This window comes from Vombatus ursinus, unplaced genomic scaffold (genome assembly GCF_900497805.2).
Source record: "Vombatus ursinus unplaced genomic scaffold, bare-nosed wombat genome assembly UNPS02014858.1, whole genome shotgun sequence".
Taxonomy (NCBI): Eukaryota; Metazoa; Chordata; class Mammalia; order Diprotodontia; family Vombatidae; genus Vombatus; species Vombatus ursinus.
In genome coordinates, this window is record NW_020954636.1 from 63483 (window position 1) to 85687 (window position 22205).

Genomic DNA, 22205 nt, shown 5'->3' on the forward strand with positions numbered 1-22205 from the left:
AAGAATTCCACACACATTCACATACACAGTTTCATTCAGAAATATATCAAACAAGTTAGGCTAGAGAGAGGTGTTGATAAGAGGGAGGATAATACCAGGGAAGGAATCAATCCCCAAGCACAAGGGGCATCCTTATCCTGAAGGGGGAATTAAAAGGAAATAAAAGCAAAGAGCTAGGATCCAATGGAAGGCCCATCAATTTGGGAATGGCTGGACAAATTTTTTACATGAATGTAATGATAGTTAACACAAGGGGGCAACAAATAACTAAATTCAAAGTATTTAATGAAGGAAGTAGAATTAGACAGTAGCTCTTCTGAAAAAGAAATGTGACTTAATAGACTAGAAGTTTCATATGAATCAAGTGGAATAGAACAGCCAAGGTAAGCTGCATTAAAAAATACATAGTGTCCTGGACTAGTAATGTTGGAACCTTCAATGGACTATATTTAGATCTGGGTACCACACTTTAGGCCAGCCATTAGATGGGCTATGATAGATTTTTTCAAGTATTTAAAGGGTTTTTATGTACAAAAGGGATTAAGTTTGTTATATGTGGTCTCAGATGACAGAACTAGGAACCAGGGATAAAAGTTTCAGAGGTGAAAATTTAAGCTGGATGTAAAATAATGAGGGATAGTGAAAAGGGAATTAGTACACCTCATTATTAAGGCCAACTCTTCTGTTAAATAGCTCTGTGGCCTTGAATGAGCTATTTTTTTTTCCTAATGGGTGTCAGTTGAGTCATCTGTACAATGATGAGAATGAGCTAGGTGACCAGCAAGTAGCTAAGTAGCTGGCTAGACAATGGATAGTGGCCGGGCCTGGAGTCTGGAAGACCAGAGTTCAAATCTGGCTTCAGAGACACTGCAGGCCACTGGGCAAGTCACTTAACTTCTGCCTGCTTCAGTTTCCTCATCAATAAAAAAAGGAAAATAATGGCATCTTCCTCCCAGAGATGTTGTGAGGATAAAATGAGATAATATATGTAAATGCTAGCTATTATTATCTCCAAGGACTCTAACAATTGTAAGATTGTATGTTTCTAAAAGTATTTATTTACAACGTACCTGGGGCTTCCTCTCCTCTTGGTCGCCAAGAGAATCTTATCTAGTTTGAAAGCATTCAATCCCATATACTTAATCCAGTAAAAAACATTAAATTTGTGCTAGATTGAATAATGATCAAGAAATTCAATGAGAAACTGTAACAAGTGATTTCTTCCATCCTTAGATTTTTACAAAATGTAATGGGTCCACATCTACTCAAAACTATGGTTCACCAACTTTAAACAATCATTTAGAAGAAACCAGTATTTCAAGGCAAATCAACTGAATGAAGTAGCATAGTGAGAAGAGTAGAAATATGATGTTTTGCCTATACATCTGGGTTACAGTCTTACAGGAAAACATTTCTCTTTCAGGGGGAATAAATAAGAGTTCTACATAAAGAGAAAAGGTTGATACAGTCAGGGAAGTCATGTGGTCAGCACACACAAGGAAAGAATATTATGCGGGGAAGAGCTGGACTGAGGAACGTATATGGAAAGGCACATGCTTCTTATGCTGCACCCATGTCTTCACATGATGGCATTGTGCATCTCTAGGATGGGTGGATGGGGGCTATTCTCTCCTAAGTGTTGAATTTGGGGTTTTTTGTACCACTATTTTTTTTTCATTTAGTTGCTATCACTATTGCCACATACTAGATCTGTCTCGTCTTCTTCAGCACTTTTACTTCTTCCCCATTTGAAGGGGAGAAAATTCTGACTCTCTCTCTCTCTCTGTCTCTCTCTCTCTCTCCCTTTCTCTCTCTCTCTTTATAACATAGAGATTGAGCTTTTTCACTAAGAAAGTCAGTTCCTTATAATTTGGTTATAAGGCTAGAGAAAAACAAAAACAAAAACAAAAATGCCTCATCAACATTGTGTATTTCATTCCATAAAGAACAATCTGTCACTTCCTAGAGTCTAAGTCCTAAGGGCTTAGCTTTTTTGGAACCAAAACCTGACAGCCACCTAATGAGAATCCATAGGCATTTTCTCAGTCTTTTGAACTGACTTCATCTGGCTAGCAGGATCAAAGTGTCTACTCCAGGTTCCTAACTAATTTACAGTTTCAAAGTACCCTTGAATTCCCTATCAATTCCTGGCAGATTTTTTTTTTAATAAAGCAGTCAACCTACATTACTCCTTAACCCAATTTGTGAGGTTTCATTGTAGTATATTGCAAAGGGCTACATGGACCTACATCACTAAGATCCTCAGGCCCATGTCTGGTGCCAGCCAGTGGGTAACTCCAACAGTGTGCTTACTCCATCATCTCCTAAGTGTTTAGCCTCTGTTCTTGGTTCAGTTGGTCTTAAAGAGCTCTTACATGTCAAGCCCTGGAGGAGAAATTTTCCTAACCAGTTCACTTTATGTTACATTGCAGGTGCTTACAGTAAAGCTTTTTATATTTAATGTAAGGAGAACAGCAATTTTGATTGTAATTTAGGAGTAGGTCAGTGGTCATCAACCTTCTCCATTCTTCTCTACCAGAGACAGGACCAGAAATCTGCATAGAAGGTCATAGAAGGGCCTAATGATGGTTGAGATTGAAAGAGAAAACTAAGAAGAGTCTTTTTGTTATTGTTTCATGCAACTTCTTTTCAGTTTTCCTGAGTGGAACTTCTGGGAATCATTTGATTCAACCAGGGTATGACAGGTATTAAAAGATAATTTCTGAACACATATGTGGTTGTACTTCATTCTTGAAGAGGACTAAAATGACATCACTATGTTAGAGTAAAGTTTACAATGTGTCCAACTGTGGCTGATCAGACCAATATGAGCTTGGAATACTCTACCACAGGTTGGGCACAAATAGTCCATGTGAACATTTGGGGTGGATTCTCTAAATTTGCACGTCTTGCATTTCTTTTGAGCTACTTCAATTCTGCTTTGCTTAAAGAACACGGCACCTTCTCTGATGAGGGCATGTCATGCTGGGCAGACTCAGCCAGTGTCTCCCATGCCATGCAATGAATTCCAAAGTTCTTTATTTGGCTAGGTAATGGGGTTAAGTGACTTGCCTAGGGTCACAGAGCTAGTGAGTGTTATGTGTCTGAGGTTGGATTTGAACTTAGGTCCTCCTGACTCCAGGGTCGGTGCTCTATCTACTGCATCACCTAGCTGTTCCTATTCCAAAGTTCTTAAGTACTACCCTCACAACAACCTTGTGTGTGTGTGTGTGTGTGTGTGTGTGTGTGTGTCTATGTGAGGCATTTGGTGTTAAGTGACTTACCCAGAGTCACACAGCTAGTGAGTGAGCTGGATTTGAACTTAGGTCTTCCTGACTAAAGGGCCGGTCTATCCACAGCACCACCTAACTGCCACTGAGCTAGCTTTGTTAATGCATGTGTCAACCTCATTATCATTGTGTATAACCTTGGAAAGTATACTGCCAAAGTAAGTGAACATTCACAGTATTCAAAGTAAGTGAACTTATCCACAGCATTCAAAACTTCTCCATTTGCTGTAACCAATGGTTCCACATATGGATGGTGTGGTGGTGGTGGCTGATGAAGCACTTATGCTTTCTTGGAGCTAACTGTTAGCCAAAAGTAGCACAAGCAGCAGAGAATTGATCCATACTTTGTTGCATCTCAGCTTCAGAGGCTTCATTGAGTGCACAATAATCTGCAAACAGAATATCATGCACCAACACTCCCTCCGCTTTGATCTTGACTTGCAGCCTTTTCAAGTTGAATAATTTACCATCTGTATGGTAGCTGACTTTGATGCAGTGTACATTTTCATTAAAAATATTTGACAATATGTCTGAAAAACATCATTCCAAAAAGTACAGGAGCAAGAACACAGCCTTGTGTTCTTGGGAAAGCGCAAGAGTATTGTCCATTATCCAGAACCTGGGTAAGCATGCCATCATGAAGTCGATGCATAATACTGGTGAATTCCAGGCAACCAAATTTTAATATAATTTTCCATACACCCTTATGACTGACAGAATCAAAGGCCTTGGTCAGATCTACAAATGTTGTGTACAGACTTCTGTTTTGCTCTTGGCATTGCTCCTGGAGTTGATGGGAAGCAAACATAATATTGACTGTGCCTTGGCTCTTTCTGAAGCCATGCTGGCTCTCCAGTAGAAAGCCATATTCCAGGTGAAGGATCAGCTTATTAAGGAGGACTCTGGGAAGAATCTTGCCAGCAATGACTAAGAGAGAACCCCCATTGTGATTGTCACAGAGCACTCTATTTCCTTTGTCTTTATAACGATGGACAATGGAGGCATCCTTAAACTCCTGGGGGATAACATCCTCTTGCCATTTAACCTAGAAAATTTCAATCAGCTTTCATATGAGCAATGGATCCCCCACTTTCTAAATCTCAGCTGGAATAGTATCAGCACTAGGTGCTTTTCCACATGAAAGGAGCCTAATGGCATTCAAAACCTCTTCTTCAGTTGGAACTTCAGCTAGGGAGGGATTGACTTCAACTTGAGATAAATAGTCAATGGCTGCAGCATTGATTGATGATGGTTTATTGAGAACGCTATGGAAATGTTCAGATCATCTCTGGAGTATCAGGTCCTTATCACTAATCAATGTGGCTCCATCAGCACTGATTAGTTGAGATGCACCATGTCTTTGACCCATAAATAGCCTTCAAGGCGTCATAAAAGCACTTTGGTTTGTTACTATCAGCATAAACCTGAATTTTATCTGCCTTCTCACTGAGCCAAGAATGCTGCATCTCTCTAAGCTTTACTTGTACTTTACTTTTGATGGACTTAAATACTTCCTTCTTAGAGATGGATAAACTATCCTGCTGGTAAATCTGTGGAGTTCTTATTTTTCATTTAGAAGTTTCTGAATTTTGCTTTTAAATATGAGGTTTCATATGTAATCTGAGTGCCTTTGCCTTGAAGAAATAAAGAAATATATGATGAAAGATGACATTACATAAGTTGGAATGTGATCTTTGTGAATTGTTACAATGAGGTTGAGGTTTGTGATTCCAATAGGGGAGAAGGGTTGTGAGCTAGAGTGGCTAGGTACAAGAACCGAATATTGGTATTATCCACCCAGATTGTCTCCACTGGGGTAGTAGCAGTGACAATGGTGATGGGAGTAGAAGTACTAGCCACTTGTCTATGGTGGTGCATACCACCAGTGGTTGGTGGTGGTTGTCCTTCATTCTCAAAGAGGACCAAAATGACATCACTATTTTAAAGTCAAGGTTACAGTGTGTCTGACTGGCCAATCAGATCAATATTGCTCCCAATTCTTCTCACCAACACCACCCCACCAGCCCTGCCGGATTAGAAGTGTCACAGGGGAGCTTTCAGTGTGCAATGCCTAGAGTCCTAGGTACAATTCTCCTCTGCCCCATAAGTCTTGAAGAGTTTTATCTATTGCCTATCTCCTTGCTTTTGCAATGGGTGACCCTTAGGCAATGCATACCTCCTCCCCTTTTGTCCTTATAATCTCTACTTTTTCTTCAAAATTTACTTCAAGGGCCACTTGTACATAAAAGCTTTATTAAAAAATTAATGATTGTTATTTTTTACTTAACACATTTATTTTCCCTCTCTTTCTCCTCCCCATTAGAAAGGGTGGGAATAAAAGAAAATAAAATAAAAACACTTGTAATAAATAGGTATTGTCAAGTAAAACAAATTCTTGAATTGGCCGTGTCCAAAAAATATATCTCTTTCTGTACCTGAGTCCATTACTTCACTGTCAAGAAATGGATAAACATGCTTCATCATGAATGTTTTGAAATAACGATTGGTCATTGCGTTGATAAGAGTTCTCAAATCTAGCAAAGTTCTTTCTTATTACAATGTGTTGTTATTGCAATAATTCTACTTCTGCTGACTTCATTCTGCATCAGTTCACACAAGCCTTCCCAGATTTCTCTGAAATGGTCCTTTTCATCATTTCTAATAGCACAATAGCATCTCACAATATTCATATGATAATTCGTTCAGCCATTCCCCAAATGATGGACACCTCTTTAGTTTCCAATTCTTTCTCATCACAAAAAGACCTGCCATAGACATTTTTGTGCACATAGGACCTTTTCCTTCTTTCAAAAAAATTTTTCTGGTGCTAGGCCTGATAATAGTATTGCTGGAACAGCTTAGAAATTTTGGGACATAGAAACAAATCATCTTCAACACCAAATCACAGCTCCCCAACAGTATATTACTGTGCCAGTTTTCCTGCAGTTCCTCCAACATTTGTGATTTTCCTTTTTTGTCAACTTAGCCAATCCCATGAGAGATGCTTTAATTTTATTTCTCTGATTATTTAGTGATTTGGAACATTTTTATATGGCTATTGATAACATATTTCTTCCTTAGAAAATTGCTTATTCATATCCTTTGGCAATTTATCAATTGAGAATGGCTTTTATTATCATAAATTTGAATCAGTTTCTTACATATCTTGGAAATGAGACCCTTATCAGAAAAACTCATTGAAAAGATTTTTCTCCCTGTTACCTGCTCATGAAAACTTTCTTAAACCACCCCACCCCCACCCCAGAAGCAAATACCTACCCCCTCCCCCTAATAATTACTTTATATGTATATATTACATATACTATTATGTATACTAACATATGTATGTGTTATTTCTCAAGATAGAAATTAAGTTCCCTAAACACAAGGATTGTTTCATTTTTGTCTTTTTATCCTTATTATCTAACACAGTACCTGAAACACTAGACACTGAATAAATGCTTGTATGATTAACAGATTGATTGACTGACACAGTCTACTTTTCAGCCTTCTATATGATAGCACCTTCACTCTTCCTACCTGTTTCCAGTCCCCAGTCTTTTTCACCCCTCTTCCTTTTTGAGGGTTTCTCTTTCTAGTTGGTTTTCCACTAGGTGGCAGTGGCACATTCTGAATTGTTTTTTTTCCCACTTTCTCACTCCAGGTCCCTTAAATGATTCCATTTAAGACACAATAGGGTAAAGTGAATTTCAACTAAGTCAATCAAAGAATGAATGATGAAAAAAATGTCTTTCTCAAGCAATGATTTTCCACAGACTTCTTGCTCTCCTGTTGTTAATCTAACTTCTAATGAGAACAATTATAATACATTAATAGTTTAGATTTAGAGGTTACAAAATATGTTCCTCATAATCTTGTCAGATTTGTGGCACAATTATTATCATCCCTATTTTGTAGATGAATCAACTGAGTCTCAGAGATGACATTCGTGACTATAATCCCATAGTTGGAAAATAACAGAGTTAAAAAAAAAATCAGATCTTCTAATTCTAAATCCAGTGTATTTGCTAGTCTATCAGGTAGAGGCCTGGAGCACAATACCCATATCTTTTTCAGAGTGAATGCTTATCTAATGCTTTATTGAATTAACCTGAATTGAACTAAAAAACTCAGGCATGCATGATGGGCCTGAATCATTAGAGAAAGGGTATATATTAAGGACAAGGAAACAACAATAACAATAACATTTATGTAACACTTTAAGGTTTGCAAAATACTTTCCATATATTATCTCATTTGATCCTCACAACAATCTTATTAGGTAATTGCTAGTCTTATCTCAATTTTACTGGTGGGGAAACTGAGGCACAGAAACTTTAAGTGACTTGGCCAGGGTTACACATCTAGGAAATATTTGAAGTGGGGACTTGAACCCAGGTCTTCATCACCTCCAGTTCAGGATCCTAGCCACTATAACATGCTGCATCTGATTATATACTGGGAATATAGAATCTAGCTCTCCCTAGAGGGATAATCCTGTGGCTGTGTGTACTCATGAGATGAGTGATGTCACAAAAAGATCTTACTTAGAAGGGCTGGCTAATTGTCAGAGAGTTAGACCTTCCTCCCACTGAGGCAGAACCCTGAGCTAGACACATGCTTCATTCATGCTCCAAACTCTCAATGGACAACCACCGCCTCTTCTGTGCAATCTTTTATCTCTTAGGTGCAGGTGAGCTCTGGTCACTGATGCAAAGTCCCATTGCTAGGTCAGACCAGTTTCAGCTCCAATCTGTCTGAAACATCTCACTTCTTGGGTTTGTCTCCTTCTCTCATAGGCCTTATGAATGCCAGAGTCACCCAGACTCCCAAATACCTGATCACAAGGACTGGTCAGGAAGTAATCTTGCAGTGTGAGTCAATGCCCACTTATGATGTCCTCTACTGGTACAGACAGAAAGCAGGGCAAAGGCTACAGTTCCTATGTGACTTTAGGGATAAGAAAAAAAGTGGAATCAAAAGTGGATAAGTCTAGGTTTACAGCTAAATGGACCAATGACTCATCCTTCATTCTCAAGATTAGTTTCACTTAAGTCAAGACTTGGCTGTGTATCTCTGCGCCAGTTGCAAAGGCACAGTATCACGTGGTCTCCTCCTTGCTATGCACAAACCCAGTACAGGAAACAAGGAGATGGCATGCAGTTGGCTGGATGCAGAGTCATGACACAACCTGGGGGACCCTGGGGAGGCACCAGAGGACTAAGACATATGAAACCTAATGTAAGCATAGGCATGTATTTAGTCCTTTTTATTGGGATTTCAAGAAGTGAGAAAGCCCTCTGAGTAGGAGTTAACTGTTGTTAAATTAACCAGATGAAGATCCATCCAATATTTCTATATTGTTCCAAATTCCAGCATCTTATTAACAAAGATCTAACTTGCAGAGTTTTTCAACAGCTTTCCTTAATTAATGTACATTATCGCTATGGCATTTTGATAACTGGGGAGAGAGAGAGAAAGGGGGGAGGAATGAAGGAGGAAGGGAAGGAGAAAGAGAGAGAGAAAGAGAGAGAGAGAATGAGAGAGAGAGAGACAGAGAGAGAATGAGAGAGAAGGGAAGGGAAGGGAAGGGAGGGGAGGGGAGGGGAAGGGAAGAGAGGGGAAGGGAAAGGAGGGCAGAATTTGTCCTTCATTTGTTCTTAATGATCACACATTCTATTCTAAAGGCTCACAAATCATCTCTTTAGTAATGTGTTGTAGAATTTTGATATTAAGTAATATCTTATTGATCAACAGTTTTGAAAATCCACATTTACTCTTTTAAAAAAGTTTTATTTACTCTTTCTTTTAAAAAAAAGTTTTATTAATTCTTTTTAGTTTTTACATTATATTCACTTTCTAATATTCTGAGCTGCCATTAAACCTTTCCTTCTAACGGTTGTAAGACAGACATCCAAGTCCCTACCAGTATTCTGACGTGCATACTCTTTTCCTCTTTGTCTTGCACCATCCTCCCATAGAAAGAAGGTGGTAAAAGAAGTTTATTATTAATGGTATGGTTCCCATCTTTCCTTCTCAATTTCCCACTCCCAATCATAAGTTTTACTCTTTCTTTCATTTTAATTGCTACTTTACACTCCACCTTCTGGTACTGGAGTTTGTTTTGCTTATTACTACTCCCTCACCTACCCTGTACTACCTCTTAAACTCCCCTGTCCCTGCTACCTCCTATTTCTGTATTGATTGATATTAATGTATTCCCATACTGCTTTTTGTATGTACATGTTTGTTATTGTGTGTATGAGTGTGTGTCTGTGTATGCACTCAACTTTCATTTCTAGCTCAGAGGAAAGTGAGGTTCATGGTATGTTTATTCACCTACTTCTTTCTCCATGTTTGAATAGTCATCATTTCATGTACTGCTATTATATGAGACAAGGTCCTTCCCCTTCCTCACTTCCCCTGGTATATTCTTATATTTAACCTATTTTTTTCTCCTAAGACCATCAAAAAAGAATAATGCCAACCCTAGAACTTTGCCAGTCTTATTTTATCTTTGAGTCTTCAAAACCTTAGGGTTCTGAGAAGGTGCTTGTTTTTATTTTTCTCCTATGAGAATGTAAATGATTCGTCATAATAGAATCACAAGTATACTTACTTTTCTATATTTCTCAACATCTATATAGGCATTTCAAATTTTCTGCTGAGTTTGACTTTCATTAGGAACCCATGGAACCCATCACTTTTTTTAAAATCCATTTTTTCTCTTGCCTTTTCCATTATATTCCAGGCTCTCTTCTCCTTTATTTGGTAGCTGTCAGATCTTGTGCGATGCTGACTTCAGATTCTTAGCAATATAACTCTTTCTCTCTGGTTGCTGCTGGTATTTCTTCTTTCATCTGGAATCTCTGGATTTATGGTTATGACACCCTTAGGAGTTTTTTGTTTTAGTGTTTCTTTAAGGAGTCAGTTGGTGGGTTCCTTCTATTTTCATTCTTCCCTCTGTTTCTAATAGATTTGTGCAGTTTTCATTGGTGGTTTCTTTAAATTTGGTATGTAAGCTTTTTTGGGGGGGGAGAAGGGTCATGATTTTCACAATAATGATTTTTATGTGTTCTCTCATTGACCTACTTTCCAAACAGTTGTTTTTGATAGTATATATACTTTTATTTTCTTCAGTTTTTAAATTTTTTATCTTGTTTTAATATTTATTAATATTGTGTTTACTATTATGGTAGTAATATTTTAGTATTTGATAATGTTTCATGGAGTCATTGCTTTATATTTGGCTTCTTATAATTTTCTAAGTGACTGATTCTCCTTGCCATTCTTTCCTCTCTGTCCTTTCCTTGAATATTACATCCCCTTTTTTTTACATTTTTATTTAAAGTTTTGAGTTCCAAATTCTTTCCCTTCCTCCATCCCCTTCCCTGAGATGATAAGGAATCAGGTATAGGTTACACATGTGCAATTATGTAAAATATATAACTATTACTCATTTTGTACAAGAAGACTGAAAAAAAGGAAAGAAAGTAACTGAAAAAGAGCATGCTTCAGTCTGTATTCAAACACTATCAGTTCTTTCTCTGTAGGAAGATAGAATGCTTTATCATGAGTCCTTGGGGATTGTCTTGGATCATTGCATTGCTGAGAAGAGCTAAGTCATTCACGAATCTTCATTGAACAATACTGCTATTTGTATGTACAATGTTCTCTTGGTTTTGTTCACTTTACTATACATCAGTTCATATAAGTCTTTCCAGGATTTTCTGAAATCATCCTGCTTGTCATTTCATATAGCACAATAATATTCCATTACAATCATATACCACACCTTGTTTAGCCATTCTTCAAATGATGGGTGTTCCTTTGATTTCCAATTCTTAGCCACCACAGAAAGAACTGCCATAAATATTTTTGTACAAATATATCCTTTTCCCTTTATTTGGAAGTCTTTGGGATATAGACTAGCAGTGGTATTGCTGGATCAAAGGATATGCACAGTTTTAAAGCCCTTTGGGAGTAATACCAAATTACTCTCCAGAATTGTTGAATCAGTTCACAAAACCACTAACAGTGCATTTTTAGTGTCCCGATTTTCCCACATCCCCTCCAACATCCAACATTTTCCTTTTTTGTCATATTAGCCACTCTGATGGGTGTGAGGGGGTACCTCAAAGTTGTTTTAATTTGCATTTCCCCAATCAATAGTGATATAGAACATTTTTTCATATGGCTATAGATAACTTTGATTTCTTTGTTTGAAAACTGCCTGTTTGTGTCCTTTGACCATTTATCAATTGGGGAAAGACTTGCATTTTTATAAATTTGACTCAGTTCCCTATATGTTTGAGAAATGAAGCCTTTATCAGAGATATTTTTTGCAAGAGCATTTTCCCATTTTTCTATGTTCCTTATAATTTTGGTTGCATTGGCTTTATTGTGCAAAAACTATTTAATTTTATATAATCCCAGTTATCTAGTTTACATTTTGTATTGCTCTCTATAACTTCTTTGATCCTAAGTTTTCCCCTTATCCATAAATCTGACAGATAAACTTTGCATGCTCTTTTAATTTGCTTAGTGTATCACTCGTTAAGTGCAAATCATGTACCCACTTTGATCTTACCTTGGTATATGGTGTGAAATGTTGGTCTATACCTACTATGCCATGCTGTTTTCTAGTTTTCCCAGCAGTTTTTGTCAAATAATGAGTTTTTGTTCCAAAAGCTTGGATCTTTGGGTTTAACATATACTAGATTATTGTAGTCATTTAATATAATGTAATTTGTAACTAATCTATTCCATTGATCCACCAATCTTTTTCTTAGCCAGTACCAAATTATTTTGATAATTACTGCTTTATAATACAGTTTGAGATCTGGTATGGCTACAACACCTACTTTCACATTTTTTTTTTCACTGATTCCCTCAATATCCTTGAGCTTTTGTTCTTCCAGATGAATTCTGTTATATTTTTTTCTAACTCTGTGAAGTAATTTTCCTGATAGTTTGATTGGTATGGCACTGAATAAATAGATTAATTTAGGTAGAATTGTCATTTTTATTATATAGGCTCAGCCTACTCATGAGCAATTAATATTTTTTCCAGTTGTTTTGATCTGACTTTATTTCTTTGAAGTGTTTTATAGTTGTGTTCATACAGTTCTTAGGTTTGTCTTGGCAGGTAGATTCGCAAGTATTTTATATTGTCTATGGTTATTTTAAATAGAATTTCTCTTTCTATCTCTTGCTGTTGGACTTTGTTGGCAATATATAGAAATGCTGATGATTTATGTGGGTTTATTTTGTATCCTGTAACTTTGCTAAAGATGTTAATAATTTCAAGCAGTTTTTTTTAGTTGATTCTCTAGGATTTTCTAAGTATAATATTGTTATCATCTGCAAAGAGTGATATTTTTGTTTCCTCATTGCCTGCTCTAATTCCTTTAATTTCTTCTCCTCTCATTGCTATGCCTAACATTTCTAGTGTAATATTAAATAATAAAGTTGATAATGGGCATCCTTGCTTCACCCCTGATTGTATTGGGAAGGCTCCTAGCTTATCTTCATTACAGATAATGCTTGCTGATGGTTTTAGATAAATATTACTTATCATTTTAAGGTAAGCTCCATTTATTCCTATGCTCTCTAGTGTTTTTAATAGGAATGGTTATTGTATTTTCTTGAAGGCATTTTCTGCATCTATTGAGATTATCATATGATTTCTGTTGATTTTGTTATTGACATAGTCAATTATGCTGAGAGTTTTCCTAATATCAAACCAGCCCTGCATTCCTGGTATAAATCCCACCTGGTCATAGTATATGATCCTTGTGATGTATTACTGTAATCTCTTTGCTAGTATTTTATTTAAAATTTTTGCATCACTATTCAGTAGGGAAATTGGTCTATAATTTTCTTTCTCTGTTATGGCTCTTCTTGGATTGCATATCAGCACCATATTTGTGTCATAAAAGGAATTAAGAAGGGCTCCTTTGCCAAGTTTTTCAAATAGTTTATATAGTATTGGGATTAATTGGTCTTTAAATATTTGGTAGAATTCACTTGTGAATCCATTTGGTCTAAGGGATTTTTTTCTTAGGAAATTCATTGAAGACTTGTTCGATTTCTTTTTCTAACATTGGGTTATTTAAGTATTTTATTTCTTCTATTAATCTGAGTAATTTATATTTTTGTAGGTATTCATCTGTTTCATTTAGATTGTCAAATTTATTGGCATATAATTGGGCAAAATAGCTCCTAACAATTGTCTTAATCTCCTCTTCTAACTTTTCCAGAATTTTATTCACCTCTTACTCAATTCTGCGTCATCTATAAAATGATCTGGAAAAAGAAATAGCAAACTATCTTTTCCACTAAAATCCCAAGTGGGGTCAGGAAGAGCCAGACATGACTGAAATGACTGAACCAACAACAGCTTATGAGTCAACTACAAGGAATGATTAAAGAGCATGTGATACAGCCAGGGAAAATAAAGGGGAGGTAGACCAAGTTTCAGCACTTTTCAAGGAAAAAGGGTCAGAAAAACAAAATGGCCACTGGCATAGAGCCAGCTCATTTTTCTGACTGTCCTCAACCCTTGTCCCTGTTTTGTTCTGGCCACACCTCTCACTTCTTGCTGCCACATACTTTCACTGCTTCCATTGGGGTCTGTTCGTGTCCAAAAGGAGTGACCTTTCTCTTAAAGACTTATCCTGAAAAAAAAACACTTGTTGAGTGTTTTTACTTACTTACTTATACTGCCTCTGTGTCAGTGACTATTTTTTTTCTCTCACTCCTCTTTTATTTTTGAAAAGCCCTACTCCATCTCCTTCTTTTAATCAACTCCCCCATAGCTGATCTCCATTCTGCCAACCCATCCACTTTGGCTCTTCCCATCATTTCCTCAGTTTCAAAAGCTAATGGGTATTGCTAAGGGGATGATCCTGCCAGCTGTGAAGGAGAGTCAAAGCATCACCATAACTATCACCATCTCTCCTTGTTTCTACAAATGCCTCATACTCACTATTTCTTACAAAGTAGAAGTATTCCAAGACTTTCACATATTATAGTTTATTCAATCTCCCTGATCAATGGATATCTACCTCGTTCCTCTTTTCACACTTTTCTTTGTTGCTACAAAAATCATTCTGGAATTTAAAAAAAAATAGAATCATAGATTTACAACTGCAAAAGACCCTAGGAGTCATCTAGTTCAGCCTCCTCATTTCCCAGATGAGGAACCTGAGTCAAAAAAAGATGAAGTAGTTTGCTTATGGTCACACAATGAATAAGTAGCAGAGGTGGGTTTTGAATGAAGATTCCTCTGATTCCAAATCTCTTTCTATTGCTCCATACTGTATCTCTTTGCACCTTTCTGGAATGTTGGAATGACATTGAAGAAACTCTGGGCTTCTGATATCACTCTTGTTCCTCATGATTCCTCAAAGATTCACAACGAAGTAGCTTTTTAATTACATCTACACACAACTGGGATATATTTCCCTGGTGATAGTGCATTTAAACACATTTAAAGTGATTAGAACACAGCTAAGGAATCTAAGAGAAGGACTTGATGGAAAACAGATATGTTCCTTGGAGGGATGCAGCCTATGGAAATACTCATCTTCAGAGATAGCAGCCATAGATATCCATTGGCAGAGTAGCTAATCCATGTTTAGAGAAGGGAATCAAATCCAGAAAAGGAAGGAACTACATGATTTCCAGAGATGGCAGCAACTAGAAGCAATGGTGGAGCAATACGAATTCCTAGATGAAGCTTCCCAAAAAGAAGAAAAGATTAACTTGAATTTCAAAAGCAACATTATTGGAGAGAAATGGGGAAATGAAATGACCTCTACAGAGAGAAGGAGAACAAGAAAGGTCAACCATGAAGTAGTTTAGCAATATGGACTCTTTGCTATATAATTATTGCAGGTTAGTTGGCTTGTACTTCTCCAGTAGGAAGAGGATTGACATTCTAAGAACTCATCTATTTCCCATCAGATGAAGTCTCAACTACGGTATGGTACTTCAAATAAGGAATGCTATGGTCATCTCCACTGGAGACTTGATGCTCAGAGGAGGAAAAGAGAGTTAACTTGAATGTTTATGGGTTCCTGTCAGTTTTCTGAGTATTTTTTATTTTCTGTGGAGTGAAATAAAGTGTTGTGTCTTCTATTGCTAACTTGACAGTTACATGACACTTCTTTCTGAAAAGAAACTGAAGACATACATATAAATCTACAGAGACCTGGACATAAGATACATTCTGGGGTTCCTAAGGAAAACACTGGTAGGGAGTGTGAGGGTCAAATAAGCCAATATTCTGAGGTTGCAAGGTTTACACTGGGTCATACCATGAGACAAAGGATGTTTGAAGAGGTGCCTCTAAGACTGAATCATGTCTGGGTAAATCCAGAGCAAGGGATACTAGAACATGGATTATATATGTTCTCATGCAGGTATTTGAAAAAAATCAACAGGGCCAAGGACAGAGCCCCAACATCTTCCTTTAAATATCTCCTTTCAACTTGATCTTTGTCTAGTTCAAAAGTCACCTAACCAAATTATCATCTAGTCTAAGTATTTCCATTTTATTCATCTGATGGTACATGGTAAATGCTTGAAAGATATTGTCAAATACTTTGTAAAAATCAAGGTGTTCCATTGTGATTTCTTCACAATTATTCTAGTAATTGTCCAAAAAAGCCTAAAAAAAATTGAGATTAGTACAGTGTATATTCTGAGAAAAAACTATGCTGGCTGAATGTGATCACCACTTTCAAAAACCATTATTTTAACAACGCCTTCTAGAATTTTCTAGGAACTGAGTTTCTTATTGGCCTGTAGTTACATGTCACCCACCCTCAGATGCACAGAGCTTGAATTCACAAGCTGAGGTTCCTAAGCTGGCCTGGTAATAATTTCTAAACTCCATTCAACTTTGGTTTTTATTTCTTCAAGATCTAGAATTTGTCCTAGGACAATACCCCTTCTGTTTAGGGGTAGAAACATGAACAGAGTGACTCATAGAACCCCCAGGAGCCCTGAGTAAAGGAATCTATTACTAAACCAAACCACAACTTCCTTCTTGTTCTGTTTAGATATGGTCAGATAATATTCCCCATACCACTTTAATACCAAGACGTTGGGCTTGTAGAGTGGGGAGACTGAGGACACTGGTGCTCTCTCTTCCTGCACCTTTTTCTCTTCCTCATCCTTCTCCTCCTCCCTCCTTCAAATATCTATACCATCACAAGTTTATCCTGCAAGAGCATAGACCACCAGAGAAACCCTCAATTCTCCTGTAAAGAAACTCCCATTCTCTCCACTCAGTTAACTCTCACAGGTATTAATATTTGGAATGCCCATGGAAATTTCTTTATCATTTAAAAGCTCTTTATCTATGAAAAAGTTAAAAGTAGGAGAACTGACACAAGATGGTAGGGAAGGGAAACGTGGCAGGTGTGTGGGGTGGGTGGGAAGAAAGAGGTGACCTTCTGCTTTGCAAACACTTTCAATACCCCCACAAGAATATAAAAAAAACTGAGGGCCTCCATCCAAAAGTCAACCAAACTCTGTCAACATGAACCCTCTTCTGATCCTGGCTTTTGTTGGAGCAGCTGGTGAGCCCTCCTAATCATCTTAGAACCCTTACTACCTCTCGCCTGAAGAACATTCTGTCCATCCTTTCAATCTATCCTTCTATCTTCTTCAGTTATTGCTCTTCCCCACTCCCCCCACCCCCATATCTGTCTAGTTTGTCTCTTCACCTACCAACCTTTCTAGCTTCTTTTTCCAAGTCAATCCCAACTTCATTCACCTCTGTCAGTCCCCAATATGCACAAGGATAAGATCTTCTGGTAAGCAAACCTCTGCATGCAGTGATAGAGCTGGAACTATGTGCAAATGAAACTTCTGGGGGAACAAACCAGGAAGGAAGGAAACAGGAGAAAGTGAGAAAAATCAATGGGTGGGAAAACAATAGGGTCAAAGAAAAGAGAAAACCAGTGAATGAGGAGGCTACTCTGAATAAGAAAGGAAAGGAGACTGGATAAGACAGGATCACATTCAAAGTAATGAAATGTGAGCTTCCTAAAGGAAGAAAATATTTCATTTTTATCTTTGCATACTCCAGATCTAAGAAGAGTAGGTACTTAATTAATGATTGTTGATTGATTCTACTGACTGTGAAAATAAGAATATTCTTCCCTGTTTTTCACCTAGGGAGGTAGAATGGAGGAGAGCCTGTGAAAAATAAGATAGAGCCCAATGCAGGATGCAGCTTAGGGAGAAGCTACAAGAGGCTGATATGACATGAAAGGAAGGGCAGAAGAATGTCCAAGAGAGTAGAGGACCCTGTCATCTAGATGGGACTTAAAAGAGTTCTTAACAGAACCTGGATAAGTGAAGTCGTATTTACTCCTTGTCATTTTTATATGCTTATGTATGATTCTGGGGCCCCTCTCAGACTGCCCGTTTTTTAAGTCTTGAAGAATGAGAGAAAGATAAACAAGGAAGAGAGAGAGAGGCAGAGAGAAAGAAACAAGGAGAGAAACAGAGACAGAGACACAGAGACATAATGAAAGAAATAGGAACAGAGAGACATAGAGAAAAACAGATGGGGACACAGAGCTATTGATTATGCTAACCATGGTCATGATAGCAGTGATCTTCAGAGTTTGAAAGGACTTTGTAGAAGATAAATTCTAGAAATGACCCCTAGGGCTTAGACTTCACATGCTGCTAAATTATCTTCTCTAAAATTTCCCCCCAAGTTGCTTTCTCCACTGATGATGATGATAAGATCGTTGGGGGCCATACCTGTGAGGCAAACAGCCTCCCCTACCAAGCGTCCCTGAATTATTTTGGCCAACATATCTGCGGTGGCTCCCTCATCAATGATCAGTGGGTGGTGTCAGCTGCTCATTGCTACAAATCGTAAGTGATAGGACTGGGGCTGTCCCCAGGGTGGGTTCTACAGCCAACTAGCCATGGTACTTTTTGGAGCCCTCATAGAGGACAATGGGCCCAATTTGGCTTGAACAGAAGAAATTCAAAGAAGTTAGAGTCATCATCCACACTGCAGACTGAGATAAAAAGGAGCAAGGTTAAAGGTACAGTGGAAAGAAGATAATTCCTATATTAAGCATGGTGTTACATAGCTCAAAATGAGTAATACACAGTAAGCAAACCCCCAGAGAGCTGGGAGGAATGCACAGTTTTCAAATGTCTAGGAGGAATGTTTCATTCCTTTATGCTACCCTATCACTAAGGCAAGAAGTGGGGAGGTTGCAACATCTACACCCATCCTTTGCATTTCCCCATACAGCAGAATTGTAGTCAGTACTACTGGATGCAGACACACACACACACACACACAATTCCACAACATATGTTATTTATATTAAATTTGAAGAGATCCAAGCTTTACAGAATCCTAGGTAGAAGGAATACATTATTTATATTACATTTAAAGTGATACAAAATCCTAGGTAGGATTTCTACCCATTTCTTAGAACAGAGTACTCGTTGCTGTCACATCCTGTATTGAAAATAATTTTCTTCATCAGTCAAATACAGGTGAGACTGGGAGAGCATAACATAGAGGTCCTTGAGGGAAATGAACAGTTCATCGATGCAGAAAAGATTATCCGCCACCCAAACTACAACAGGAAGACTGTGGATAATGACATCATGCTGATCAAGCTGAAAACCCCAGCTGTCATCAACACTCGTGTGGCTACCATTTCGCTGCCCAAGTCCTGTGCAACTGCAGGCACTGAGTGTCTCATCTCTGGTTGGGGCAACACTCTGAGCTTTGGTGGTGAGTAACTTTGCCTTGTCCCATACCTTCGCATTAGGTCAACACCTCCTGACCTTAGGTCAGTTTCTCTCTTCTTTCTGTTTTCTATAATATGCCTTTATCTTTCCTACCCTTTTCTGATCTCAGGAAGCCCATGACAGAAATAAATACTTCTTGGACACTGAGAGCAAGTAATGTAGAAAAACTTCAAAGATGTTTTTCCAAAACATTCATTTCTTCTTGACTATCACACTAACACTAGCCTCTCTCCAAAGTACTTTCCTGTCACTTCCTACTTCCCATTAAATGTTACGTTGTTGAAAAGTAGAAACTTTATGAAAGAGTTTGGGGAAAGAGTAAAATTAGTCAAAATGATATCCAGAAGCATTTAATAGTCAAGTTTCAAAGATGGAGAGACATTTTCTAATTTTTTATTTCACTGGTCTCAGGCATTCTAGTCTCACTTCTGATTCACCTCCCTTCTCTGTTTAGATCTATACCCTAACACCTGCTGTTCAGACAAAGCTAGTTTCCTCTCTTTTGGGAGCATCTAGGTGGCACAATGGATAGAGTGCCAGGCCTAGAATCAGGAAGACTTATCATCCTGAGTTCAAATCTGGCTTCAGACACTTACTAGCTGTGTGACCCTAGGCAAATCACTTAACCCTGTTTGCCACAGTGTCCTCACCTGTAAAATGAACTGGAGAAGGAAATGGAAAACTACTCCAGGATCACTGCCAAGAAAACCCCAAATGGAGTCATGAAAAGTCAGAGATGACTGAAATGAATAAAAATTCTTAGGGTCACACAGCTAATAAGTGTCTGAGGCCAGATTTGAACTCAAGAAGTTGAGTCTTCTGAATCCAGACCTGGCACTCTACCCACTGCACCACCTAGCTGCCTTAGTATCCAGGGTAATGTACTAGAAACCCATTTTGTAATTTTATAGAAGTCCATTTTCTATTTCTAGAGGCACATGCTAAATTTGTCAAAAATTTGACTGCCTTAAATAAACAATAATACTAAAATTCTATTTCCAGTGGGAATAAGGCAGGAGCATCTTATTGCACCTCAGAATTTGACCTCATACTAATATTCACTCATCAAACACATTCAGGTGACTATTGTATACAAGGTGTTGTAGAATCCACATGGACATGAATAAACTGCGTTCTTCCCTGAAGGAGGTTACATTTGAGTAGGGCTAAAGATAGAGCCTGGATTAGTGATTTGACTGCAGAAGAGAGCTCCACAGAGAGATGACCCCCTTCTATCACTGCAGAGCAGATCCATCTCTGAAATTTAACAGTCTTAGAGAGAATTGCTTACAACACTAAGAAATTAAGAGGCCTGCCTCATGTCACATAGCCTGTATGTGTCAGAAACAAGATTTAGATGCAGATCTTCTTGGTTCTAAGGCCATGTCTCTATTCATTAGGCATCACTGCCTTTCTAGTACAAGAGATGAAACAATGACACAAATGACCATCGTATAGAGAAGTATGAGATGTATAATGAGAAATATCTGGGAATTATGGAAGGTCAAAGGAAGGAGAGATACAAAGTATTTTCTCTTTTCTGTACTAAAGTTCCCAAGTCCCTTTCGCCCAACTCTGATCTTAGGATTTAGCACTCTGTAAGGTAAGCTGTGCTTCCTTCTTTAGTCTGACAACTGCTCTGATCCTCCTCCAAATCCCATTCTCTTCACAGCTGACTACCCAGATCTTCTGCAGTGTTTGAATGCTCCCATTCTGTCTGATGCCCAATGTAAGTCCTCCTATCCTGGTAAGATCACTGAAAACATGGTCTGTGCCGGCTTCCTAGAGGGTGGCAAGGATTCCTGCCAGGTAAGGCTCTGCCTTTCCATAAGTGGAAGAAAATAGCACTTTCATTAACCCCAACAGAGATTAGTGTTAAGAGAAAGGTCAATGTCTCTGAAAAGAAAGAAAAGAGGAAGGACGTCCTCACCAGTACCTTCTCAAACATCTCCAGATGAGTTGAAGGTGGGGCTGAATGGGAATAGCCCTAAAGAACTGGAGGAACAGGAATGGTCAATGGAAGATGATGTTGCAGAAGGACTAGATGTCCATAGAGTCAGGGATTGGGCTGGATGACCTCTGAGATTTCTTCCAAGTCTGAGTCTATGACTCCTAGCTTCAGACTAAGGTGTGGGTTGCAGTCTCTTAGTTTCCCTCTCCTCACTCTTCCATGTTCTCCATTCCCAGGGTGACTCGGGCGGCCCTGTGGTGTGTAACAGACAGCTCCAGGGTATCGTCTCCTGGGGCAATGGTTGTGCCCTGAAGAATAAGCCTGGTGTCTATACCAAAGTCTGCAAGTACTCGGACTGGATTGAAGCAACTATTGCTGCCAACAGCTAAAGGCACCTAAGCCCTGTTTCTGCCCCTTCCTTTGGTATTCGGTGTTGGGACATGATGCCAATAAAATGATGTTCTATTACTTGCTCTTTCCTTTGCTTGAGTTTCAATTCTTTTTTCTTCTAAGGAAATGGGAATGCTTTTGGACCAAAATGTGGCAATACAGCACAGCCCGATGGCAAACTCACCCCTCCAGAAGTCAATTCATGTAACTCTATGTAGATAAGACAGTGGCTCTCTCTGAGACAGGAATATTTCCCCTTGGTTAAAAAACAAAAACAAATGTAATAGACCTATTTTTTTTTCCATTTCAGTTGTACAGAGGGTTAATTTTAGCATCAATCCTTCTTTATCCCCAGCTACTGAGGAGTTAGTGGTATTAAAATCATGCCAGGTTATCATAGACAAACTGGTAGACATCTGTAAAGGAAGCATATGGGGGTATGGTTGTGGAGGGGTTATCTACCTCAACTGTTTCTTCCTGAAACTATTTCCCAAAGTGATGTCTTTGAGCCTCTCTAATTCATCCTCAACATCTTCTCCCTTTTCAATTTTCTATCAATTTATTAATTCAAGAATCATTTTAGTGACTACTGCTAGACCCTAGGCTGGAGGGTAAAAATCATTGCTACAACATGATCCTCGGCCTGTAGAGCTTATAGTATAGTATGGAGATAAGAAACAAATGCAGGAAAATAAAATATAATATAAGTACCTTTGAGAGTTGCAGAATAAACTACTTGAATGTCTAAAGTTGTGTGGCACTGA

The 22205-nt window shown here is 38.2% G+C and overlaps 1 protein-coding gene across 1 annotated transcript; it reads left to right on the forward strand.

Moving 5' to 3' along the window:
- Positions 1-16840: 16840 nt before the first annotated feature.
- Positions 16841-21519, forward strand: LOC114027272 (trypsin-like). Its single transcript, XM_027841267.1, has 5 exons — positions 16841-16882; positions 18035-18197; positions 18830-19083; positions 20773-20909; positions 21288-21519. The coding sequence occupies exons 1-5, from the start codon at positions 16843-16845 to the stop codon at positions 21438-21440; spliced, it is 747 nt and encodes a 248-aa protein (XP_027697068.1). The 5' UTR covers positions 16841-16842; the 3' UTR covers positions 21441-21519.
- The last annotated feature ends 686 nt before the right edge of the window (positions 21520-22205 follow it).